We start from the raw sequence: 27,207 nt of genomic DNA, 5'->3' as shown, positions 1-27,207 counted from the left end.
CACTGACATTTAATATGTGGGCAAGTGAAAAAAAAAATAATAATAATAATAATCTGTATTTATCAAATGTGCAGGCACCTGTCGCACGTAAAACAAAGTAGATAACTTACACGGGGGGGGGAAGCAAAATGGATACATAACTTAGGTGTAAGAAAGGTGCGCTGTTCATGACACTTAAGCCTATAGTAGCTACTGTAATTTTGTGTGTCGTCATCATAGCTAAAACTGTGCCCTAAGACTTTACACAGCACTGTGTAACATCACATGACTTGGCTCCAGGTCAGTATGTTCACCATTGAATTATTCCTTTTCTATTGTTGCAGCGTTAATGACGCCGTATGGTCTGAGAGCCACTAAACAACATGTGTTCATATTATTTTGTTCTGTTGTTACTTAACACTAAAAAAAACCACACAAATGTGATCAACCTAGATGCAGACGGTATGAGCGGTGGCGAGGATTCCTTCAACGCGAACGACCCAGATGAGGGCTTCTCCTCCGGGGCGTCCAACAGCAGCCAACCTTGCGGCACCAGGGCAGTCGGCGGCGGTCAGAGGGCCAGCAGCCTGAGCAGCAGCGGCGGCAGCAGCATCAAGAAAGCCATCACGGCCAGACTGTCCCGGGACAAGGAGCGAGACAGGCCCGAGGCGGCAAAACAGGCAGATGCGTCAGTGGAGGTCAAACGCCAGCATCAGAGGAACCAGTCGCCCCCGGCCAGCATCCAACTCGACGCCATCCGGCTGAGTCCCATCAAGAAGCACTTGAGCTTCCCCACCGGGCCCCCGCTGGTACGGACTGGCAGCGCCTCCTCCAGCAAGTCTTTTGACTGCATGGCCTTCAACCTGAACGGCGGCAGACTGGAACAGGAGGGCGGCGAAGGCTCGGACGAGGACGGCGGGCGTCCCGCCGGCGGCTCCCACCGCCACTCCACCGTCAGCTTGCAGGAGGGCCACCTGATCAGACCGGAAGACCCTCTCCTGTCCCCCGGGGCTCCCCTCACCAAGCAGTCCCGCTCCCCCAGCTTCAACATGCAGATCATATCACAGGTTTAGCATGGAGCGTGGATATAAAAAACATCTACACAGTCCTGTTCAATTGCTGGTTTTTGCGATATAAAAAAAACGAGAGCAAAATAAGTCATTTCAAAACTGAAACAACTCAATTGAAAACAAAAATTACATCTTTAAGAGGTAAGTAAAAATAAACAACTGCGATAATGTGGATGCACAAATGTAGAAGTGGTGGACACCCTCTTATAGCTGGGGACTCCCTCTAATTAACCCCATATAACGTTCAGCTGTTTAGTAGGCTGTTCCTGACATTTTCTGGCTTTCTAGCAGAAGCCAGAAGTTTTTTTTTTTTTTTGATAACACAGACTGATATTTGGAACTGTTCATAAGTTCCAGCTGAAGATAAACAGTTCCAAAGCATTACACTGCCCCCACCTGACTTCACTGTAGGTGTATTGTGTTCTTTTGATGATTGTTGTGTTTGCGCCAAACACCTTTTAGAATTATGGCCAAAAAATTTTTTTATATATATCACAAAAAGTTGCCATTCGAACGGGGGTGTGTAGACTTTTTATATCCACTGTTTGTGTGTGGATGTGTCTACATCTTCAATTCTGGGAAAAGGTAATTCCAGATTCCTTAAACAGGAAACATGTCGGCCGGATTCCAGGCAAGGTGTGGAGTGGTTAAATTACATTTCACCTTTCGTTTGCGTCAACATTCAGTCAGCAATAACGCTCACGCGGAGAGGCGCCGTTGCTCTTTGACCTCTTCATCCCCTAACCCGTCATTCCCGGGCTCACGTGCAATCGCTCTCGCTCGATAAATCTTCCTCCTTAATTGCTGTTTTTAAAAAAAATATATATATATTTTTTTTAGATCAGGAATATAATAATATTGGTTTAAGGAGATTTAAGTTTTTTTTTTAAGGTGACAAGCCAAAGAAAGAAGGTAGGATGTTTGTAAGTCAACTTGTTTATTTTTTATGTTCATAGTTCAAACTGTGCTGTCAAACCAAACTGGGAAGAGGCCCAATTTGTTAACTGGACTTGAGCAAATCACTACTGAGGTCAGTCATTATTAGTAAATCTGAAGAAAAAAAAAAATAAATATATATATATATATATATATATATATACATATATATATGGAGGTATGTGTGTGTGTGTGTGTGTGTGTGTGTGTGTAAAGCATTATAGACAGGTTTATGCAGTTTAAACAAATCACTGAGTGGGCCCTCAGCATCAGCTCTTCATGCTGGCCTTTGTCTGCCCTCTAGTGGCGAGTGGCTTTCATAGCATTCATTTTTTTGCTCTACCTCATCGTGTTGGTTCACCTGTCTACTGGTCAAAGAGCCGATTGGCTTGGAACACTGGGCGCTTAAGAGAGTTCCTGCCATCTATTCGGGGTCATTAGAAACAATTAGATCCTTTATTTGCTCCTTTAAAACACATTCACTGCCATTGACGGCTTTAGAAGTCAAATGTCCTTAAGATGTCTTATTTTTTTTCATAATCGTTTTCTTTTGTAAGTGCAATTGTTTGACTGGGCTCATCATGCATGGAGTTGCCTGCATTCTGTCTGCTCGCCTTACGTCGACCTCCCCTCAACGAGGCCTGCAAGCTCGCCAACCCCCAAGTGTCACCCCCTTCACCCCATCCTATTTTTTCACCATACGTGCCAACACACATCCTGTCCTTAAATAACTTATTTGCTCGCCTGTCTTAAGTTGAACACCGTTCTGATTTTATTGTTATTTTGTCATAGTTGAAGGGCAAAGTTGCAGCGTCACATTTTCTCCACCACTAGTGTACATAACACTTTGATGACCTTGAGGTCATACTGTGTGTTTGAAAGGAGGTCACATGGGGATTGTACATACGCGTTGGCTGTAAATGACCCGGGATGACTTACGTGAACCGGATGGATCGGTCTCGATTATCTCTCAGTGTCCGCTCTCGTAAAATATGCATGTTGGCATTTCAGGAAATTAACAACTACCATCACTTCCACCGATGATGCCCAAGTCATAGTACAGTGGAACCTTCAAAGTCCAACTCGATCTGTTCCGAGACGCTGTTTGACTTCTAACTTCTCATTTTAAAGCTCATCTAAGGAGAGAAATAATGGAAATTAAACTCTGGCTGTCATAAAACCTTCATAAACTGGACAGATAATTTTTTTAAAAGGAGATATTTTGCCCGTTTTTAGGGGGCAGCAAGTGTGAGATTATATACGCCGCCCCCTATATACTGCTGGACCAATGGCGAATCAGCCTTTCGATACCATGACAACTATAGCGATTTCTACTTGCAAGAGCATTTTTACTCGTGGAGGTAGCAGTTTATGCAATAGACTTTGTGTATGTGGCGTATAGACACATCAAGCGTCGCGTATCCGAAGTCAACACTGTTAGATAACGCTAATCTGCGCAGCCAGCAAAGTTTTGGCTTTGTGTTTTTGACAGTGGAGTTGCTTGAAAATGGCTCCGGATCTTGTTCTTCACTTGATGAGTGGGCAGGCACTATAGAGACAACTATTTGTTTACAAACCGTTAAAAGTCCATTTTCCACGATGGATCCCTTTTAAGTGACAGTTTAAAGGTTTGAACGGTCATACAAATGCGAATTGAAGGGAACCACCACATAGTAAAACGAAAATAAAGTACTACTGACAGACACTCCATGGAGGGAGAATTTTGGACGGGAATACTGTCCCCTAGGAAATTTTATAGGTATTGATGGTTTGTTGCCTTTTTGACATTTTTCCAACTTTAACACCTTGGACAAGTTTTTATTTTTTTATTTTATTTTATTATTTTTTTTTTTCTTTGGGTGGGACAACTTCAGAGGTTCCAAAACAAATTTTCCCATGGAAAATACGGGAAGTGGTCATCCTGCGGTCATTCTAAAACCTTCATTAACCGCACAGCCGGCGATATTTGAACATTTTAACATTCTCAACTGTCATACAAAGACCACAGTATCGTTAAACTAAAATAAAGTAAAACGACTCAACCTTTGACGGTACCCGACGTGTACGACTTTGGAGGTTCCACCGTAGGTTTCATTTTTGCCCGGTCCGAATGATTTCGAAGTTCATTTCGAGCTTTGCATGTGTGACAAACCTTTAGTTTTCAATCATTGTGATGCACTTTAATCCATCCACCTTTCAAGAACATTATTAAAAATGATGATTCTTTATATAAAATATATTTGTATGTGTATACACTCAGTGCAGGGTTTTTAGTCTCTATTTTTCTGTGATGTCACATCCCCAACGCAGTACTGTTTGCCTTCTATCGCAACAGTTGAAGCTATTTATTGATTCTTTTTCTTTTGATGCCAAAAGGTTGATAAAGTCCCAGAGGGTCTCAGGAGTTTATTTTAACAAAAAAACAAACACACACAAAAAGACAAATTTGAAGACTTGGCAGCAACAAATCTTCTGTTCTCGTCGCCTGAATGGAATTCTATGCAACATGTGTCCCCTCACCTGCTCCTCATGCTGGATTTCATGAATCCAAATGCGGCGAACGCTCTCCGCCTCCGACGCATGTGCGACCATCCTCAGCATTTGTCACGTGAACGCCTCCTCAAAGAGCGAGGGCAGGGAAGAGGTCCCACTTGGACGGAAAAGATGCAAAGTGTGAGGAAGACCTGTACTCTTGACGCTCTATTTACATGGAGAGAGACTTATTTTCAATCGTTTAAATACAAACGTGTACAAAATGGAGAGAAAGTCTGTAGAGGGAAAGAAATTGAGCTGTATATTGTTGAATAAATATTGTGATGTAAGAGACTGAAATGTCTTTTTTTGAATACACGTGTAGCTAAATAGAATATGGTCGAAAAGTTCATTTTATTTAGTAGTTCAATTTAAAAAGTGAATATTGTACGTATGTGTTCATTAAACAGGAAAATACTTTTCAGAAGAACTGTTCCTTCCTAATTTCTAGATAAAAATCTTTGTGATTATTTATTATGCAATATTCATATTTGTTTTGAGATGTCAAATTGTGTATTTTTATGAGCTGGAAGCGAAAATCAAAAATATATTTCCAAAACATTTATGAAATGAAATCTCTCACTTTTTGAATTGAACTATGAAAATAAATCACAATTTCGCACAATATTCACATTTTTGGAGGTTCATCAAAGGTACATTGGCACACCTACAGATAAAAAATAATGCATCAAATTCTGCCACATCAACAATAACATTGTTCATATTGTAATTTTAGTTGCCTCATTTGAATGCACGACAGCAGCAAAATTATCACTATTTAAAAATGCACTTTTTCGTTGCCAACGAACCATTTAAGTTAAAAAAAAAGAAAAAGAAAAAGTGTTATCCCTAAATTCCGCTCCAACTGGATTTAACTTTGTATAGTTAATAGATAACTGGTAGTTTGGTGCCATCGTATGGTAGTTTATGGAAACGTTCCAGAATTTTTACTTAGTCCATTGTTTTTTATTTATTATTATTATTTATTATACACAGGGAACATTAGCAAATCTATTATGATTTTCAAAAGGACTTTATTCCCTTTGGAAATTTTAAATTAATTGAAAAAATGTAAACTTTATTTTGATACAATTGAAGCGAGCTACATTTTTTCTTGTCAACTTCAATCAATATCGTAACATTTTTATTGACACTACTGATGGGAATGAGAATTTGATTTTATTGTGTTTTATGTTTTTATTTTGACACAGTTGAAAGGAAAGAGCATTCACTATTAATCTGAATTTCAAGATGAATTTCCTGCAGAAAAATAACTATGTCTGGAATCAAACTGAAACAAACCGTATCAAGGCATACCATGTTGGGAATATACACTAATTTTATAGTGCAACAGCTAAAAAAAAAAAGTACTTGTCTCGAGTGCAAAGTCGAAATTCAATCATGTAAATTTGCTCCCAGCAGTACGGTGAAATAGTGGTTAGCAAGTTTGGCAGTTCTGTGGCGGTGTTGTTACCTTTTAAGCAACGGATATCTGAACACAAACAGCAACACATGTAGACGTATAATATAACAATACTCACAGGCATATATTCTTTATTCTCTGTGAAGAGCGACTCATATTATTGCAGTACTGAGAAGCCGAGAGAGGAGCCATAGTATATCCGTGTCTTTCTTGTACTGCCCCCAGGTGGCCAGGGTGTACACATCAGAATGAGCAGCACAATGTGCATTGAAGGATAAAAGTGTGACAAAAATGGTTCAATTCTATCTTTAATTATGTCATTACGCTAAGTTTTTATAAAGTATACTATTGTAGCGTGCTGTTTTTGTCACTTAAAAAAATGCAATACAAAAATTAAGTAATAATTATGCTGACAGTCAAAAGTATTGGGACAGCAAAAGTGAGTGGAGACTGCTATATTGAATACTGAGTATACATTTGACCAGTTATTTATTTTTTATGCGATACAAACTGTGTTTTCATTTTTCATTTTTCGTTTTTATGACTTTTGTGTTAAAAAGCTGTAATTTATCCGCCACCAGTGATGTAATTGTATTGATCCAGCCTGGCGTCTGACTTACAGTAAATGGGAGGTTTGGCAGCCGTCTCAGCTCAAACTGACATCACAGTCGGAGAGCGATGAGACAGCACAAACAGGCTAGACTCAAGGAACTGTTGGAGTGTTATTGCTATCACTCCTAGCCAAGCTTGCCTCCACAGTCATGGCGGAGACGGGAAGGTCTCAGCTGATTCAAAATCTGACTTTGAGTGCCGGCACAGCCTTGAAGGTGGTTTCTTTGTCGCCCACTTTCCAGCACGTCACCTGGATTCGACAGAACATCCGCAAGAAGGAGTGTTGGTTCTTTGAGAAAGGTGCCAGGTAAGGGGACTTTTGCTTTCTTGAATCCGCTGGAAGACCTTGTCCAGCGGTGCCTTGAGATACGAGCTGAATTAGTTCGGTGAGCACACTCGTAAGTAAAACCATCTCTCCCCGTTGAAATGAATGGAAATGCCATCAATCTGTTCCAGCCTCCAGAAAAAAACAACAAAACATTTTATGTTTTCAAATGAGAAAAGTAGCACTCTATAAAATGTTGCTTTCTAAAAATAAAATTAAAACAACATACAGTTATGACATAATAAAAAACTAAGTTCTGTTGTGCTTTGCATCAATTGAAAGGCCATTGTACTGCTCCTTCTGGTGTTCCCACCTTGACCACCTGGTGGCAGAGCAGATGGATACTGTATGTATATGGAGACATTCTCAGCTCTTTAGTACGGCACTAATATTAGTCATTCTTCGCAGAAGATAAAGAATATGATTGTGATTAATGTCTGCTGCGCCATTAGTCTTCAAATATCCGTTGCTTAAAGGGTTATAACACTGCCCCATAGATGCTATCTGTAAGCCTGTTAATGGAGTTTCCCCATTACGTGTTAGCATTAAGCTACCGCTGGCATTCCTCAAGCAAAGTTGTGCGGTTGTTTTAAATATGTGTAATATTCACTTTGTTCCATTTTCAGTTTGACACTAAACCTCCGCTGGGAGTGTTTACTAATTCTATGTGCCGAAGTGCCGCTTGTTGTGAAATGAGTCGAGTCTGAGATACAAGTCAGAAACTCGTATCGTAAGTGTATGCGCGCAAGTCAAAGCAAAAAAATTGGCCGAACAATGGCTTGTACCTTGAAAAACAGTCGGGTCATTGGAACCTCAAGGCACCGCTGTAGTTTAACTCTGCTTGCTGTTCCTCGACTCACCGCAGAGAGGATGTGTGCGTGTGCGGCTATTCCAAGAGCGAGCACGTCGCCGACGCCGTCCGGACGGAGGACTCGAGCGGCGGGACCTGGGACCCGAACACGCACGTCCGTGAAGTACCAACGGATGCTTTCGGGGAGATCGACTTTGGTGGTTTGCGGCAGACGACTACCAAGGTGGGGAAAAAAAGATATCTGAGGGATTAAATTGTCATTTAGGGCCGTATTGTGATATAACTTTGTCAGTAAAACACAAGAAAAGTCCAGTTAAGCTTATTTATACAGCCCATAAGGGTCTCAAATGGCTTCACAGGCCCACAATTCAAAATATCCATGACATCCTTAGCTCTCTAAAGATTAGAAGTTTTGTACTAGACACTCAAATAATGACTGAGGGATGTTCCTTTCTTCATGGTCAGTATGCCCGAGTGTCCACAGACACCAGTCCTGAGATGCTGTACCAATTGATGACAGAACAATGGAAAGTGCCTCCACCCAACCTTCTCATCTCTGTCACTGGAGGAGCCAAGAACTTCTACCTGAAGACCCGTCTCAAGAACGTCTTCCAAAGAGGTCTCATCAAAGTGGCCCAAACAACAGGTATTGGCAAGCAACGAAAAGCTGCGATGTGAACAATGCGATGCAAAGGTTGCGTATGAACAGTTACGCTGCAAGAATTGCGACGAGGATTACGCTACTAAAGTTACCCTACTACAGTTACAGTGCTAAAGTCACTCTGCTAAAGTTGTGATGTGATGGTTGCAGTATAAACGTTGTACGAAAAGTGGCACTACGAAACTGTTGTGTGAGCTTTGTCACGCCTTTATCACAAAAGAGTCTCAAAAGGCTGATTTATTCCAATAACGTGAAAACAAAAAGGTGCTACTGACCAGTAGGTAGAGTATGTTCAAACAATGTATAAAATAAGAGAACTGGTAACATAAAGTGCTATTAACAAGTAGGGGAAAATAAAGACTAATAAACAAAGCGCGACTGACGAGTAGGGAAAATAGTAATATACCAAAAAGACTAATAATAGGGAAAATAGCAATCAATTTAAACAAAGAAGAAGTGGAGCAATGAGGAATACCGGAGAAATTCCAGAACTTGTGGGGAAAAACATGAGCACAAAACAATGAGTTTGGCGTGGACGTCACGAAGGACGACGCCCTGCGTTTGTGCAGGTGCATGGATCATCACGGGGGGAACCAACACTGGCGTCATGAAGCATGTAGGGCAGGCGGTGAGGGATTACTCCCTGAGCAGCTCCATGCAGGGCCAGATCGTGACCATTGGACTGGCAACATGGGGAGTCATTCACAACAAAGAAGTGCTGGTGCATTCGCAGGTACAATGAATACACTTTAGTGGGATCGCAAGCATCATCTGCGGTCCAATTACCCGCGTTCTCCACAGGGTTGTTTCCCCGCTCATTACCCGATGGACGTCAAGGGTCGACTGCCCTGCCTTGACAACAACCACACCCACTTCCTGTTGGTAGACGACGGCACTCACGGCCGGTACGGTGTCGAGATTGATCTGAGGAGTCGTCTGGAGAAGTGCATCTCCGGAAAGACTCTTGGAAACAAAGGTTAAAGCGACAGCTGCAGCACACCGTTACGGTTACATCATATGGGCATGCTGCACCCTTGAACCAAAAATGAACCCAATTTGCTATCTCGAACAAACATCAACGTTGCAATAGGAACGGTGTGCTCTTACTAGGATGCCGATTGTATTGCGCTATGGACGTTGCGGTATGGAATGCTTAGATGCGAGTGACAATGCGCCGCAGATGTTGAAATATGGAAAGTTGTGATATGAATTCCGTGGTATGAAGGTGGCGATACAAACATTGCAATGCCAAAGTTGACATACCAAAGGTGCCGTACTAAAGTGACCGTTCCAAAGTTGCCCGAGAACCGTGCGTTGCGAACAGGGCAATATGAAAGTTGCAAAACCAAAATTGCGATACGAGGTTGAAGTAATTAAATGATATGGATGCAAATGCGGTATACTTCCATCTGCACATGGTGACGCAAACATGACTAAGTAAACATTGCAGTACGAAAGTTGTGATGCGGTTGTTGCATTGTGTATACAATATACAATACACCCATTGCGATGCAGGCATAATACAGATGTTGTGATACGGAATGTGTGGTGTTGTGTTCCGAAAGTCGCATAGCAAAAGTTGTGTTACGAATGTCGTGTTAAAGAAAATTGCGTTATGGACATTACGTTCTGAAAGACAGGTTCCGAAAGTCACGTTCCAAAATTCACATTCCAAAACTTGGCGAAAGTCGTGTTATGGAATCTGCATTACGAATCTTGCGTTACGACGATCGTGTTACGAAAGTTGCGCAGCGAAAATGCTGACGACGTTGCGATACGAACTTTGCGGAACGGACTTTGCACTATGGATGTTGTAGCTCCAAAAACACTAGACTAGGATTTACCCCAAGACACACTCCATCTTTTCACTTCCACTTTCTCCACGATGTATTTTGAAATCAGTGTTTCAAGTATTGTTTTTTTTAATTTACATTTACATTGCCAGCTGTTGGAGTGACCATCCCTGTGGTGTGTGTGGTTCTGGACGGAGGAGCAGGCACTCTCAATGTGAGTTCTCCCGAGTGTCCTCACCTTCACCACTGCCAGCTTCCGTGGTCTTCTCCTTTTCCGACCGTCTCGCATCCTCCTCTTCCCAGACCATCTACACGGCCATGCTCAACGACACGCCGTGCGTGCTGTTGGAGGGCTCCGGGAGAATGGCCGACGTGATCGCCCATGCAGCGGGACTACCCGTAAGCCAGGTCACCATCGGTCTCATCCACCGCCTGCTCAAGAAGTTCCTCAGCCTGGAGTACGACAACTTCACCGACCTCAAGATAATCGAGTGGACCAAAAAGGTAAGTGAACACAATCCCCTTCTATTCTTCTTCTTTTATTTGGTCTGCCTGTGCATCTACTTCCTGTGCCAGATTCAGGACATCATCAGGATGTCTCACCTGCTGACGGTGTTCAGAGGAGGCGGAGACAGTCACGGAGATGTAGATGTGGCCATTCTACAAGCACTCTTTAAAGGTGAGCTTGTACTTAGAATGCTTTTAGTTGATTCCGCATGCTTCAAAATGGTTTCCATCGCTGGCCTCCATTGATATCACTAAAACAATTTCCTGGCAGACTTTCTGCTGAATTAGCTAGCGAAGATCTTCTGCCACAGTGCGCTTGGGAGCTCAGGAATTGACTGGCAACCCGAACCTCCTCATCAAAACATCCAGGGAGAGTGCATCCACTGTGTTGCACCAATTAGGCAGTTAATGGGCCTGACGCACAGTGCCACAAATAGAGTGTCTGAGATGTTTCGTAGCATTTTTATAATAATAATAATATTCAGTATTTTAAACACATTTCAAACAATTAATTAACAGAATGTTAATTTTATTTGGTATAATTATGAATTAATAAAGTTGTTCATGCACTTTCATTTTACAATTCAAATTACTTTATTATTTATTTATTATTGTTAGTATTACTTTTCATTTTCTTGATTGACTTTGACATGTTCTGTATTGAATATACATCCATATACATTGTTTTAATTATTTGTTTTTAAGGTGAGTAGTACAGTACATTTAAGTACAGTTATTTTGTAATATAAACATGACTATGTATGAAATATAAAATACATATTGATCTGAAAATGGCATTGTCACAAGTTTCTTAATATTATTTTTGGTGATGATGAGGATGATGATAATGTTGATGGTGATTATTAGTTTTGTTGTTATTCTTATCAGTGATTGCGGTTCTCATTGTTGTTGTTATTATAATTGTGTAATGTATTTACAATAAGTAAAATTTAATCCGTGCTCTCCATTAAATAGAAAATGTATTTTTTAAATGACAAGTTTATTATACAGTAGACAGCCATTTCACAATTAATTCGCTGCGGTATATTACATTAAAAATGGTTAATTTTCAAATTAATTTAAATACATTTCTTTCCAATTGAAACTCTACAAAATATGTACAAATCCGAAACAAAAACAGCATCCATCGCTGGCCCAATCTTTTGGGGCGTTTGTACCACCTGCCAGTAATGCAGAGCTCCCAATGAGGAGGTTTCCTTATTTGTGTGCTGTCACACTTCTCAGCTTCGAGGGCCAGCTCATCACAGGTAATGGAGGGTTGGCGGAGGCAGCTGGAGCTGGCTATAGTCTGGAACAGAGTGGACATAGCCGCCACGGAGATCTTCACCGACGAGAGCCAGTGGAAGGTGAGACGCCCTGAGACGCGCAGCTAGCAATGAGGCCAGGGAATTTGTTTGGTTTTACATTCGAACTGCCACTATCATAGAACCTCTACGAACTGCATTAGGACTGTTATTGTTAATATTTGAGAAAACTTCAACAGTCACTTTAGCCAAATTGTACTAAGCACAATGGTGGAGTTCTTGGCTCAGCCCAACTCTGTGTTGACCAAACACATCAGGGTTTGCCATTATACATATTGAACAGGTTTGCGGTCGTCAGCCCTGACAGTTATCCGAGTGACTCAGGGAGGGGGAAAAAAAATACTCTTAACATACCTCACACCACAGGGCAATCGCACAGGATAATCACATCTGACATTTGATCACTGAGCCTTTGCTGAGTCAACTCAAATTAAGCCCGCTTGTCAGCCCCTAGGAATAGATTGTTTTATCCTCATGTCCCGATTGTCGTACCCCTATTAACTTATTCGCTGCTAGCCGTTTTCAGTTCCCCATATTGCCAGCCGTTTTGGACCATTTTGAGTGATCTTTCAAGAGCCACAGAATATTGTGTTCCGTGACAGTAGAAGCAGCAAACCTACCAAAAGAAAGAGTAGTCTTTCTTCTTTCACCAGAATTAAAAGTGTATAGCTTTTTCTGTTCTTTTGTAATCAGCAGTATAACATGGGTTGGTTTCGCTGACCAAAAAGTGGAAAACAACAAAGTCATGTTAGTCATGAGAGTTGTTTCACAAACCTGAAGTTCACAGACAAGGTGGGCGAGACCGTCTTCCACATGTAAACGTACATGACGAATATATACGTCAGTGGCAGTAAACGGTTTGATTCTTGTTGATGAATATAAACGTCTGCCGAAGCGATGGATTAAGTGCCATGTTCTATATTTTCCCCGTCCTCCAGTCCAGTGACCTTCACTGGGCCATGTTCTCAGCCCTGGCCAGCAACAAGCCTCAGTTTGTGAGCCTCCTGCTGGAGAACGGCGTGAATCTCAGGGAGTTCCTGCAGAGCGAAGACACTCTGTGCGAGCTCTACAAGCAGCTACCCAACTGCTTCTTCCTGCGCAAGCTGGCCAAGCGCGTCCGCGCTTCCTGTTTCCGGAGGAGGAAAGTGTTCGCCGTCAGGAACCGGGTGCGCTCGGCGCAAAGCGAGGGCATCGCCTTGAGTCACGTGTCGGAAGAAGTGCGCCACCTATTAGGTAGCTTCACCCAGCCCATCTACCCGCCGCCCACCATGACGTACCACTTCAATATGGAGGACGCAGCATCGGTGAGACACTCTAAATCAGGGCAATAATACTTCTTGGGTAATGATGAATGCAAATGGCTACCAGTTTGATACGCACTTCTGAAATAAGACATTTGCATAAATTACATGAAATTATGTTATTTTTAATAATGAATGACATTCATCTATTATATATATATATATATATATATATATATATATATATATTATCATTTTAATGATTTCGCAAGAGTAATTTTAACAAGATAGAAAACAAATGGAAGCAAAGCACGTCATTGAGAGGATTAAAACTATGATGGACTTTAAATAAATAGTTCACGCAAAGTCATTACAGCAAAACGCGTTGCTTGATTCCCTCCGCTGTCCTTCTAGTTGTCGAGGAGTATGTCAAGTTCACAAGCTCCTCTCAGGGTGCACCTCGCCGAGGCCCAGAGAGACCCAGCCAGAGACCTTTTTCTTTGGGCCGTTGTCCAGAAAAATAGGGAGCTGTCTGAAATCTCCTGGGAACAGGTAAGCAAGATCACAGTTGGAATATAGTTTTTACCAGTGACTCCCAATGACTGAGAGGGGGTTTGGGGGAGATGGGCTCGTATTGCATATGCGTATCTCATTTCAGAGTCTGTACTTTTTAACTTTTACTTTAATAAGGGAGTTCAATCACTACTTCTACAACCCCAATTCCAATGAATTTGGGATGTTATGTTAAACATAAATACAAACAGAATACAATGATTTGCAAATCCTGTTCAACCTATATTTAATTGAATACACTACAAAGCCATTTATTTAATGTTCAAACTGATAAACTTTATTGATTTTAGCAAATAATCATTAACTTATTAACAAAAAAGCTGGGATAGGGTCATGTTTACCACTGTCTTACATAAACGTTTCTTTTAACAACATTCAATAAATGTTTGGGAACTGAGGACATTAATTGTTGAAGCTTTGTATGTGGAATTCTTTCCCATTCTTGCTTGATGCACAGCTTCAGCTGTTCAACAGTCCAGGGTCTCCGTTGTCATATTTTACGCTTCATAATGCGCCACACATTTTCAATGGGAGATAGGTCTGGACTGCAGGCAGGCCAGTCGCGTACCCGCACTCTTTTACTACGAAGCCACGCTGTTGTAACACGTGCAGAATGTGGTTTGGCATTGTCTTCCTGAAATAAGTAGAGGCGTCCATGAAAAAGACGTTGCTTGGATGGCAGCATATGTTTCTCCAAAACCTGTATGTACCTTTCAGCATTAATGGTGCCTTCACAGATGTGTGTGTTACCCATGCCATTGGCAGTAACACAGCCCCATACCATCACAGATGCTGGCTTTTGAACTTTGCGTCCATAACAGTCCGGATGGTTCTTTTCCTCTTTGGCCCGGAGGACACGACATACACAATTTCCAAAAACAATTTAAAAGGTGGACTCGTCGGACCAAAGAACACTTTTCCACTTTGCATCAGTCCATCTTAGATGAGCTCGCGCCCAGAGAAGCCGGCGGCGTTTCTGGGTGTTGTTGATAAATGGCTTTTGCTTTGCATAGTAGAGTTTCAAGTTGCACTTACGGATGTAGCGCCGAACTGTATTTACTGACATTGGTTTTCTGAAGTGTTCCTGAGCCCATGTGGTGACATCCTTTACACATTGATGTCGGCTTTTGATGCAGTGACGCCTGAGGGACCGAAGGTCACGGACATTCAATGTTGGTTTTAGGGCCTTGCCGCTTACATGCAGTGATTTCTCCAGATTCTCTGGACCGTAGATGATGAAATCTCTCAATTCCTTGCAATTGTACGTTGAGGAACATTGTCCTTAAACTGTTTGACTATTTTCTCACACACTTGTTCACAAAGAGGTGAACATCGCCCCATCTTTGCTTGTGAATGACTGAGCAATTCAGGGAAGCTCCTTTTCTACCCAATCATGGCACCCACCTGTTCCCAATTAGCCTGGTCACCTGTGGGATGTTCCAAACAGGTGTTGGATGAGCATTCCTCAACTTTCTCAGTCTTTTTTGCCACCTGTCCCAGCCTTTTTGGAACGTGTTGCAGCCATAAAATTCCAAGTTAATGATTATTTGCTAAAAACAATTAAGCTTATCAGTTTGAACATTAAATATCTTGTCTTTGTAGTGTATTCAATTAAATATAGGGTGAACATGATTTGCAAATCTTTGTATTCTGTTTTTATTTATGTTTAACACAACGTCCCAACTTCATTGGAATTGGGGTTGTACTTTCACCAAAGTCTTTATTTTATCCAAGCACCTGTACTTCTGCTTAAGTACAGAGAGTCAGTACTGTTGCCACTTGTAATGTAAAACGTGTGCCTTATCTCAATAAAGGTCGGGAAACACTGCTCCGTATTGTGTATTTGTATAATATACTCAGTGTACGCCGATTGGCACAGTGTACAGACTGCGTGTCCGCCGCTCTGGCCGCCTGCAAGATCCTGAGGAAGATGGCCCAGGAGGGAAGCGATGCGGACGAGGCCGCGGACATGCGAGAGCTGGCCGATCACTTTGAGATGCGCGCCATCGGTACGATTATACGTCACACACGGGGGAGAAAACATGTCCAGAGAATTGTGTGCGTTTGTGTTGTAGGCGTTTTCACCCAGTGTTACAGCGGTGGAGAGGAGCGGGCTAAGAAGCTGCTGGTTCGCGTGTCGCCATTTTGGGGGAAGACCACGTGCCTGAGGCTAGCGCTGGAGGCTAACTGTAAAAGCTTTGTGGCCCTGTCAGGTGTCCAGGTAGAGCCAACCAGCCTTTATTAAGTTCCTGATATTAATACGTGAGTGAAAGTCCAAATATCTTAACAGAAAATAACGTCAGTATAGTTTTTTTTAATGCTTACCACAGTTGTGTAATTTAAGATCTGCGTGTTGGCTAATGAGCGACGTTCGCTAGCACATGTTAGCGTGGCCTTCACGTTAACCATATGCCGAAACAAGCTCATGATAATTAAAACAACAGTCATATTTCTACTTCACTTGATTAATATCAATTACTTGATTCAACCTCGACATGATTCTAAAGGTTGGACGGAGGCTTATTTCTGTCCCTTTTGTTATGCACTTTATTCTATCAGCAGTCTTTTACTCCGATGTTGGATGAAAACAATTCCTTCTTCCATCTTAAATTAAATAATATTTAAATCTTACAAAAGATAGTTAGGTGAAATGTATCGGAGTAAGAGTATACATTTTATTTTTGATATGTAGTGGAGTAAAAGTGAAAGTTTATTGCTGAATGTTGAACAACAAAATATAGTGAAAAGTCTACTTAAGAACAGTAACTAGTTGTACACCGTTTACATGACAAGACTGGAGCCAACAATCACTCCAACGCTTCCATAATTTGCTGTGTTTGTCAACACCCGTTGCTCCACTTGGAATAAAATGAAATGAAATAAAGTAACAAAAGCTATAGAATAAGTATTATTTCTGATGCACAGGATCATTTTAGATTTTGCAGGTGTACCTAATGTTTTGGCTGTATGACGTGTGTGCGTGTGCGTACGTGTGCGTGCGTGCGTGTGCGTGTGCGTGTGTGTCACCAGGCCCTGCTGACAGAGATCTGGTGTGGTGAGCTTTCAGTGGACAATCCTGTGTGGAGGGTGACAATCTGCATGATCTTCTTCCCTCTTATCTACACTTGGTTCCTGATTTACAGGTGACCCTCACCTCACTGGAGCACAGCAGCATTGGGAAATACACTGCAGCGATCCGATTGGATGTTTCCTGCAGCATGTACAATCAAATCATAATTACTGTACAGCCATCCCCAGATACTATGTAAATAAGCCATTTAGGGGCTGACTGCAATCTAATTGGCCTATTGGTCAGTGCTATACTTGTACAATGAGGTCATGACATCCTTGCTTTTCTGTTCATTATCTCACTTTTTAAAGGGGAAGGCTCAAAGATAGGTCTGTCCATTTTATATCCATCCATCCATTTTCTATACTGGTTGTCCTCATTAGTGCGGCGGGTAAACCAGCAAAGCGCATACACACAAACAAGCACTCACGCTCACGTACACACCTATGGACAATTTTCAGTGAGCCGAACAAGCATGTTTTTGGAACATGGGAGAAAGCCGCAGCACTCGGAGAAAACCCACGCAAGCACTGGGAGAACAAGAGGCAGATGCGCTAAGCACTAGTGCACCGAGCTGCCCAGCAAGAAATGCAGTGCTATGAGACAGCACCGTGTATGACAGAGTAATTATAATTAAATCACTTTACAATAATAAGCAAATAATACAGTACCGTACATCAACATTAAGCTTATGTTTCCATACTTGATTGTTCCACCAGATGACAGCAATATCTCTTTGATTGGGTATCCTGTGTTTGGGACTGCAAAATGAGATTCGTGGTTCTTTGAGTAGTGGTTAGCATGCTCTACCTCACAGTTCTGTGGTTTAAATCTCAGCCCTGGCCTTCCTGTGTGGAGATGCATGTTATCACTGTGCTTGCGTTGGTTTTCTGTGGGTACTCCGGCTTCCTCCCGCACTCCAAAAGCGTACATTAGGTTAATTGAAGACCGAATTGTCCGTACCGTAGCTGTGAATGTGAGGGTGAATGGTCATCAATATGTAGGTTGTACCTTGGGATACCCCTAATCCTAATAAGGACAAGTACTATAGAAAATGGATGTAGGCCTGGTTCTCTACTATGGTTTTCCTTATGAACAAACTCTATCACGTCATGAATTAATGTTTCCTCATTCCTACTAGACCCGACGAGCTGATCCAGAAGCAAAATGAGAAAAAGGAAGATATCAAGACCGTGGCGAGCGTTACGGGAAGTGTGCTCCGAACTAAAGCTAAAAGCCCGTGAGTAAACATTTATGTATAACATCTACAAGTATAACAGCATCCTATTAAAATGCATAATGATAATGGCCCTTTATAACCCCAATAGTGACCTCACAACCATGAAGTCTCTCAACTGCTGGTCCAGACTGGCCTGCCTGTACAGCTCGCCGCAAGTCAAGTTCTACTGGAATATTGTGTCCTACTTCGCCTTCCTCTTCCTCTTTGCAGTGGTGCTGATGATGGACTTCCAGACCACACCCTCCCCCGCAGAGATTCTGCTGTATGTGTGGCTCTTCTCTGTGGTGAGCGAGGAAGTCCGGCAGGTAAGAAGCGTCTTGCAGGTTATTAAATGAACAGGCCATGTTTAAACTAACATTTTTATATTCATAACTGTCATACAAGTGTAAACAAAAGGTCGCTCATTTGAAATAAAACGTTGAAAAAGTAAAACTACTCACCTGGTAATGCAGAGGGAACCGGAAGGTGTTTGCAGAGCTATACTGTCACCTCTTGCTGCTTTATAGGTAGTTCTAGAATTAATGTGTTGTTTAGTGAGTGTATTTACATTGGCATCTGCTTAATGAAATTATTTTTATGTTGGAATTGTTGTATTTATTGGGTCTCAAAAACCCATGCATTTTTTTGGCAAGGGAGTGCATCCTGGTGACAATGTTATGTAATTATAGGGGTCGTGAACACGAGCACTCAAACCTCACTCAACAGAGCCCGATGGAAAAAAATAAAATAGTCTGTGACATCAATTTCACCTATCAACACAAAATTGTGTGGACATATCTGTTATGACCAGATGCACGGAAAAGTTTCAGGAAATCAGCCATTTCGTTTGAAGAGGCCATTCTGGGCAAATTCCAGTGCTCAGTCTTTGGCAAAGTCCTACTTGGCAATTCTTAATTAATTGTGTTGCTTATATGTACTGAGTAGTCAGAGTCTTGACAATGTCGCCCTGTTCCATTTCCGATTCTGTGGATATTATCACACCACACCAAAGTGTGACAAATTGGGCCTTCTTTTGATTTTCCACTGTACTTTGTCTTTTTTGACCTAAGTTGTTTTATGACCCCGATGGCTTTGGGTTCCATAAGAAAGCCAGGATGTATATTAGAGAGCTTTGGAATATTTTGGATGTTCTATCCATCATCCTCTTCATCATAGGCCTCGTTTTTAGGTGAGCTACCGTGTCCTGCAGGTCAAACAAACTCATCTCCCGGCTCGTCATGGAATCTAATCATCGTTTGTCTCCTCAAGGCTAACGACCAAGCTGTTCTACGCTGGCAAGATCATCCTCTGCATCGACTTTGTGGTCTTCTGCTTGCGTCTCATGGCCATCTTCAGCATCAGTCGGACGCTTGGACCTAAAATCATCATCGTCAGGAGGATGGTCAGAGGATCCAGATGGGACGTATTGAAAATAGCAGCGATAACAAAGCAATTCACCAGCATCATCTATCTTTCTAGATGAGGGACATGTTCTTCTTCATGTTCCTGCTGAGTATCTGGGTGGTGGCGTACGGCGTAGCCAAGCAGGGCATCCTGATCCACAATGACGACAGACTGGAGTGGATTTTCCGGGGGGCCGTGTACGAGCCCTACCTCATCATATTCGGCAACGTCCCCACCAACGTTGATTGTGAGCAGACACGGCAAAAACTTATGGGACGCACTCAACTCTATGTCTAATTTTGTAGAAATAATTCAGGGAGCGCACAGAGCAAAGTCTATAAAGGTGTGCTTCGATGATCTTGATCTGTATTCTGTCAAACATTTCGAAAAGCGGGTTTAGTTACAGGCCAATACCGTCAATACGGTCACAATATTTTTGTTTTGAATTGCAAATGATAGCTAATTGCATCAAATATTTGTATCCAATTAAAAATTGTATCCAGTTATTGCAATACATTAAATAATTAGATTTATGTTTTGATGGAATCCCACCACTATTAAAATTATAATATACTAGTGCATTTCAATGAAATAGAAGATTGAGGAAAACTAGATTGATTTTCGTAGCTTGTGACTCATATTATGTGGCTCGACTCCATTTTTGTTTTTATGTGGCTCGACTCCATTTTGGTTACACTGTTTTAGCACCAGTGAACCATGAGGATGTCCATATTCCAGATTCAGAATTTGACTTGAACTCCTGTACCATGAACGGTGCGGACCCCTTAAAGCCCAAATGTCCCGTGCTGAATGAGAACCGAACCCCGGCCTTCCCCGAGTGGCTCACCATCATCATGCTGTGCGTTTACCTCCTCTTTGCCAACATACTGCTGCTCAACCTGCTGATCGCCATCTTCAAGTACGTCCTCGTCCTCTTCGTTAGCTCACCTGCGTTTGTGAATTTAACCCAAACACTCAGTCTCTCTGTGGCGCAGCTTCACGTTCGAGGAAGTGCAGGACAACTCGGACCGTATATGGAAGTTCCAAAGATACGAGCTCATTAAGGAGTACCACAGCCGTCCCGCCGCCCCTCCTCCCTTCATCATCCTCAGCCACCTTTACATCTTCATCAGGAATGTGGTGCTTTGCAGGCCGCCGGTTAAATCACAAAAGTTCAGTGAGTATGAGGGCACACATTCTTGTATTCCAGCTTCCTCTACAAAGTGGCGTCTTTAAAGCCTAATGTTTGTGAAATGTTGTGCTTGCGTGTTACATTCTACGCGTCTCCTGGGGGCTAAGTCCCCTTGTCCGTAAAACCTAGGGGCGCACACGTTCCCAAAACATGCATCTTAAGTTCTCAACTCAGTTTCATTTGTAGTAGAAAACACGATAAAACAAACACAGCTGATATAAAATGCTGTTCCTAAATAAAAATTAAACATGAACACAAGACAAGTGAATATGACATAACCTAAAAAAACAGTAAAACAATAAAGAAAAACTCAATAAATAATACACTAAAACAGGGAAAGTTGTCTCATGCTCTGTTAAAAGCCAAGAGATAAAAATTGTTTTTTTAAGGCGGGTTTTAAAAGTGGACATTAAGTGGGGCTTGTCTAATATGCACCGGGAGGTTGCGCAATAGTTCGGGACTTAGAGGATGGAGCACCCCAGAGAGGTAAGGCGAGGCCATCTAGAATTTTAAAACAAATAACAGACTCTTACATTTTTTAAGTACATAAACAACCAGTTAAGGGAGGGCAGAATAGGAGTAATGTGCTCCCTCTTACGTGTTCCAGTCAAGAGGCGAACAGCAGAATTTTGAACCAACTGGAGACGTTTGAGAGAGGACTAACTTATCCCAAAGTAAAGTGCATCACCTGCGATTGGCTGGCAACCATTTCAGGGTGTACCTCGCCTCCTGCCCGATGACAGCTGGGATAGGCTCCAGCGCGCCCGCGACCCTAGTGAGGAGAAGCGGCTCACAAAATGGATGGATGGATGGATGGAAGTGCATCACGGTAATCCAGCCGAGCTGTGATAAAGGCGTGGGTGACCGTATTATAGTGGTGCTGTGTAAAAAAAAAAATTAAAAAAAACATTTAAAAAAAAGTTTTACCTTTGCCATCCGCCTGAGGTGAAAAAAAGATGGATTTAACTACAAGATTCACTGAAGACTCTAAATTGTCCATCGTTGTGAATGTGTGTGTGAATTGTTGTTTGTCTATATTTGCCCTGTGATTGACTGGCGACCAGGCTCGGCTTTACCCCACTTCTCACCCAAAGTCAGCTGGGAAAGGGTCCGGCTCACCTGTCATCCTAATTAAGACAAGCGCTATAGAAAATTAGTGGATGGATTGAACCATTCCTTCTGCCCCATAATCAAATATGGTACAATCTTGTAGTCTTACATCATCCTTTATGAACCGTGAGATAGTCTGCTTACTAGCAAACAGAGCATCAACTAAGTAAACCTCACTACGACTTCACATTTGTCAATAGTGTGTGCCAATAGTTTTTTTCTCTTCCAGGGACTGAGCTTCCTCACATTGAAGAAGAGGAGCTGCTGTCGTGGGAGGCCCTGATGAAAGACAGATACCTGCTGTCCACCCAGCAGCAGCAGACTCAGACCATGGAGCGATGCATCGTGGACACGGCGCAAAAGTATGAAATCCTGAAATCCATCCGTCCATTTTCTATCGCGCTTGTCCTCATTTGAGTGGTGGGAGAGCTTGACCTTATCCTAGCTGACTTTGGGCAAGAAGTGGGGTCCACCATGGACTAGCGGTTTACTACTCCACATTGACTTTAATTGCATTTAGAGCTTGATGAGTTTTTAGCTTGAGGAGGAGGCAGAGCTGCTTGCAGCAACAGAGAAGTGCGCCGGGTTAAATTAGTCCGTCACCTCGATTGATTTAAATCGGCTTCTATTTCCGAATGTGTAGAGAAGTAACAAGAACCACTACATGGGGCAAAGCCAAGCTTGAACAGGATTTTAAACTACTTTTCCAATTAGTAATTAATGAGATCTGAATACACAATACATTTTAATTAACCAATTTATAGGGAAAACATGGGTAAATGAATGCAGCAAATATTACAGGACTATTTATAATGTAAATGCTCGCGGACCGAGCCGCAACATGCAAACACCACACAGGAAGGCTTGAGCTGAGATTCAAACCCAGAACCTCAAAATTGTGAGGCAAATCAACTTACGAACCAACCCTACTGCCCCAATCCTGAAATCTGTTTTAAAAATCCATTGAGGTGAGTCATATTTTGAATAATGTTGAAATGTGTTTTCATCCCTCAGGGTCAGCGCGATAACCGATAGACTGGAGCGGGAGGAGGAGATGAGCTCTGCCATCTTGATGAAACGTCTGTCCCGACTGGAGGAGCAGGTCTTGAGCCTGTCTTTGCGCAAATATTCGCTCAAGATACTCTATGATGATGCACTGAATACCATCTGCAGGTTGTCCAGTCGGCCAAAGGCCTGCAGTGGATCATGGAGAGTCTGAAGTCAAAGGGTCTTGCCGGGAAACAAGAGCAACCACTCAGTCTGCTACCAATTTGTTGTATTTGTTGTTTTTAATACATTTCATAGTGTTGATTTCCATTCGTTCATTTTCTCCTTTTCTTCAGCGATACTTTCAACAGCGAAGGACTCTTCAGAAACCTCGGAATCAGTGACTGGGGCGGACGGCTTCCACGTCAAAGCCCGACAGTTACACTACCCAAACAGCAAGGTCACTCGCTTCCCTGTACCCGAGGAGAAGGTGCCATGGGAGGTAGTCAACCTTTCAACATATACATTTCACCCTCTGATCCACACTGCACTTGTCACTATGTTACTCACTTTCTTTTAAATGTTGTTTTTTTTTTTTTTTTTTTTTTTTTTAGGTCAGCTTCAGCTCATACATGCCTTCATATTATAGATCAGAGGACAATGTGGATGGGTATGTTTTATGTTGTTTGCAATTAGACTTGGAGACCGATAATGTAGAGTGGAACGTCTGAAATCTGATGAACTTCTTTGGTACATGGGTTGGTTTCACCAAACAGACAGGTTTCCGACCAAAAAGCTGAAAACAGCAACAACAACAACAACAAGACTGATTGGTTTTGATGGCAAAATAATAATTTATTAACAGATTTGCAACTAAGAAATGCGCCGTGTGGCTCAAGTTGAACGATAGTGGCTTTTTCATACTACTTATACATATACTGTATCAAGTGTGAAGTGCCTGTACTTGTCCAACTTCGAACGGGTTGCCATTTCTCTCCCTCATAACTGACGTGCCAAGCCGAGATTCGCCACCTAATTTTTATCTTGTACTGAAGAACTGTACTGTTCTCAAACCCAAAATGATGCAACACCGCCATCTACATGGATCTGTTAATCATTGCGGTGGTTCACAAACCTGAATTTCACAGACAAGCCGGGTGAGAACCATTTCCACACCTACCAGCTGAAAAACGTACTTGGCAAATATATTTGTTGGCGGAAGTAAACGGGTGGATTCCAGTTTCACAATGAGTACATCACATGATGTAATGTTATACAATCTTAGTTTAAACAGCATGAGAGTCGATTTAACGAAATATAGGCCTCACGGTCAGTGGTTCTTCTCAGGAACTGTCCCAGTTAATTGATGGAGAATCCTCCACACTCACTTCCCTCATCGCCACTTCTCGTCCCTTTTTGAACAGGGGAGGGGAAGGAAAGAGGAGAAACGGCAATAAAACAGGCCAAAATCCAGATGTCAGGGCATAAGGCAGGTCAAGAGAGAAATATCATACGAGGTGTGGTATAAGCAAATGTAAGCGTCTACAGTGTAGAACTAAGTCTTGAGTTAAATTTGAAACATTTTGTTACAGTTATTCCAAAATACAGACCACTGTTGTTCCATTTCGAATCCTACCAGCATTGTTTTGAAAAAAATATGCCTTTTAAGGCAAGGCAAGACAACTCAAATTTATTTATGTAGCACATTTCATACACAAGGTAACTTAATGTGCTTTAGATGATTAAAAGCATTTTGAAACAAAGAAAAAAGACAGTTTATTAAAATTAGTAAAAGAACGTATAGTGCAAAAGTCCCACAAAAGTTGGGAGTTCGAACCGCCATCATGTCAGATGTTAGCACATCAGACGAGACCTCAATTAAGCAAGCATAAAAGCGAGAACCCGCGCATGTTTTACGAACCGGTCTGGCATGATGTCACGTTACATATCAGCATATTGCACGAGGCTTCAGCTGGCTGCCATACGCGTTGTCGCTTGCATGTTTTTATTGATTTACTATTTAATATATAGAAAATGGTTCATTTCTTTTTACACTTGTGCAACAGTTAACATTATAAAATGAGTTGCAACAGGGCACATATAGATTTCCTTTAACTTCAAATGTAACTTGATTTTACACATATACTGTAAGATAGATTTCTTTGCATTACTTACAATTACCCGTGCAGCCAATATAAGTTTTATTTATTCCTAGCACATCTTAAACCAGCATCCTGGTACTTGGACTTAGAGGTTCCACTATAGCTGATTGGCCACCAAGAGATTTTCCTTATGAACAAACCCTCTCTTTTATCCACTTGATTCCATTTTGTTGTCTTCCAAACAGATCAGACTCCGAAGTTTTGGAAAATTACAGGTATGCTGTTCTGGATGGATGGAAGTTTGTTGACGGCTTAATACAGTCAACTTGATGTCATGTGTTTGTTTGCCTTTCTGACACCAGAAACCCTGGAGGGAGGACCGGTATCAGAGGTCAAGGTTCACTCAGTCATCTGGGTCCAAATCTGCACGTAGACCTTGTGATTACACGGTGGGTCCATATAAAGTAAATAAGGGGAAAATCTTCCTTATTTCTGCATGTAATAATATGATTGATTTTTTTTTTTTTTTTTTTTTGTTCCCCTCCTAGCCTGCGGGACAATGGGCGCTCAGTTTTGGAGTTTCTGGCAGTTGAAGACGACCAACAAAAGATGTTGGTTCTACCTGGGGTGAGTACAGTTTTCCGGTGCTTTTTAACCTGATGACATTTACTTGACACTCCTCCTTTTACAAACTTTGTAGGGACCGGTTGAATCTGCTGAACGTCTGCCATTGGCTCTAATGAGAACCATGGGCAAGAGTCTGTATGAAAAATTGCATGAAAAAATGGCAGAGGGAATACTGGTAGGTCTGTTTCAACACTTAAATGTCAATGTGTCTGGATGTTTCTATATCTGATTGTGTTTCTTGTAATACAAGTTTAAGAAAATATGCCAGTCGCAGGCGCATATTCTTCTTCTTTCTTCCAATTTCTTTTGTAATCATCTTTGACACACCTTCAGGTGTTTGAAGGTTACGTGGACGACGTCAGGAACACAGACAACGCCTGGGTGGAAACCACAGTCATCAACCTTCACTTGGATTCACGTGAGGATCCGGAAGATATCGCCAACATGGTGAGAGCCACCGTACACATTTCTACGAGGTACGGCGTCGAGTGATAGCCTTGAGCTCTTTCTGTTTTTCCGCCTCACAGGTGGCGTGCAGTCGCGGCTCTCTGCAGTGGCGGGAGGCGAGCTGCAAAAATGGCCTTTGCTCCGACCAAAGCGACTCGTTGCGGCGGGTCGCCATGCTGCATAACAGGAACTCGTAACACTCACGCAGCTATCGCTGCGTCTTACCAAATCAATACACGCTGCTCAAGTGTCAAGCAACCTCAGTGAAAGCATGCACAATGTTTCAGGTGTTCATTGTTACCGCTGTATGCTGCTTTTATTGGTGAATGCTCACAGCTAACTCCAGAACATGCATCTTTCCATAATCCATGGACAGACGTCCGACAATTTATCATTATATTGGACAATAATAAGCCACATTTATACTTATTGTCTTTTCCTTGTACAATACAGTACAAGGAAAAGACAATAATGCCCATATGAACCTCTGCAAAGGCTACTTGAATGCGCACTTCTGTGTGACAATGTAGTAAATATGTTCCTGCTGCAATTTTATTGGAATGTGGGATTTATTGAGAGTTTATTATTTTTGTTAATTTAAATGAATGAATAAATAAAGGCTTTTTGCTGCACTATTATGGCACCTTCTTTTGTATACCTAGGAGCTCATATGCTACTGTATGCTACACTTAACAAGTACATCATTATTTTTTATTACATTTCTTTATTTACCCCTGCCCAAAAAAAATAAAAAATAAATTAAAAAGACTCAATAAAGTTCCCCATGTATCCTTCTTTTGTATACCATCATGCTTCGCATACTGGACATACCTTTACCATTTGTATTTATTTTATGAAATCTAATTTTAATTTAATAATTTACATTATTATTTTTTTCAATAATTGAAATGACGTACAGTAGATGAACCCACTGTGCCACCTTGTTTTGTGCAGAATCCCAAGTTGCTTGTGTACTATAGATGCCACACTAGGGGTCACTAACATGGTGCCCGCGGGCGCGAGGTCACCTGCAAGCACCACACGAGTAGCCAGTTCTAAGATTAGCTCACCAGAGATTGGAAATTGTGATTTCCAAGGAATGTTGTTGAAGTGATGATATGAAAATGTAAGAACTTGCAGAGATTGGATTCATCTCCTCCCCGGGATTGCATTGGATTGTGTAAGTGTACCTAATATTGTGACAGCTTCTCTCTGGAAATGTTGCCAGGCCAGCACACCTGCGATTGTTTGTGCGCGCTGC

The 27,207-nt window shown here is 41.9% G+C and overlaps 2 protein-coding genes across 4 annotated transcripts in view; both read left to right on the top strand.

The window, feature by feature from the left end:
* LOC133410416 (hyccin 2-like) overlaps positions 1–4,809 on the top strand; it is a 37,508-nt gene extending 32,699 nt beyond the window's left edge. For all 3 annotated transcript variants that reach the window (XM_061691580.1, XM_061691579.1, XM_061691578.1), the window contains one exon: positions 433–4,809. In XM_061691580.1, coding sequence (XP_061547564.1) covers positions 433–1,052 — 620 coding nt within the window. In that variant the 3' untranslated portion in view covers positions 1,053–4,809. The remainder of the gene's footprint in view (positions 1–432) is intronic.
* A 1,892-nt stretch (positions 4,810–6,701) lies between these two features.
* On the top strand, positions 6,702–26,579 carry trpm2 (transient receptor potential cation channel, subfamily M, member 2). Its single transcript, XM_061692037.1, has 32 exons — positions 6,702–6,859; positions 7,743–7,911; positions 8,154–8,334; positions 8,919–9,082; positions 9,151–9,325; positions 10,295–10,356; positions 10,446–10,646; positions 10,719–10,821; positions 11,895–12,016; positions 12,913–13,278; positions 13,630–13,767; positions 15,668–15,797; positions 15,864–16,009; positions 16,819–16,931; positions 18,000–18,098; positions 18,187–18,403; positions 19,148–19,266; positions 19,347–19,479; positions 19,557–19,728; positions 20,220–20,400; positions 20,477–20,658; positions 22,013–22,145; positions 22,798–22,885; positions 22,957–23,056; positions 23,127–23,272; positions 23,385–23,440; positions 25,118–25,147; positions 25,235–25,321; positions 25,421–25,499; positions 25,573–25,674; positions 25,833–25,946; positions 26,027–26,579. Exons 1-32 carry the CDS (start codon positions 6,702–6,704, stop codon positions 26,141–26,143), a joined length of 4,383 nt encoding a protein of 1,460 aa, XP_061548021.1. The 3' UTR covers positions 26,144–26,579.
* The last annotated feature ends 628 nt before the right edge of the window (positions 26,580–27,207 follow it).

The sequence above is a fragment of the Phycodurus eques genome, chromosome 12 (assembly GCF_024500275.1).
Source record: "Phycodurus eques isolate BA_2022a chromosome 12, UOR_Pequ_1.1, whole genome shotgun sequence".
NCBI classification, from domain to species: domain Eukaryota; kingdom Metazoa; phylum Chordata; class Actinopteri; order Syngnathiformes; family Syngnathidae; genus Phycodurus; species Phycodurus eques.
This window is presented reverse-complemented; position numbering and strand designations above follow the sequence as displayed.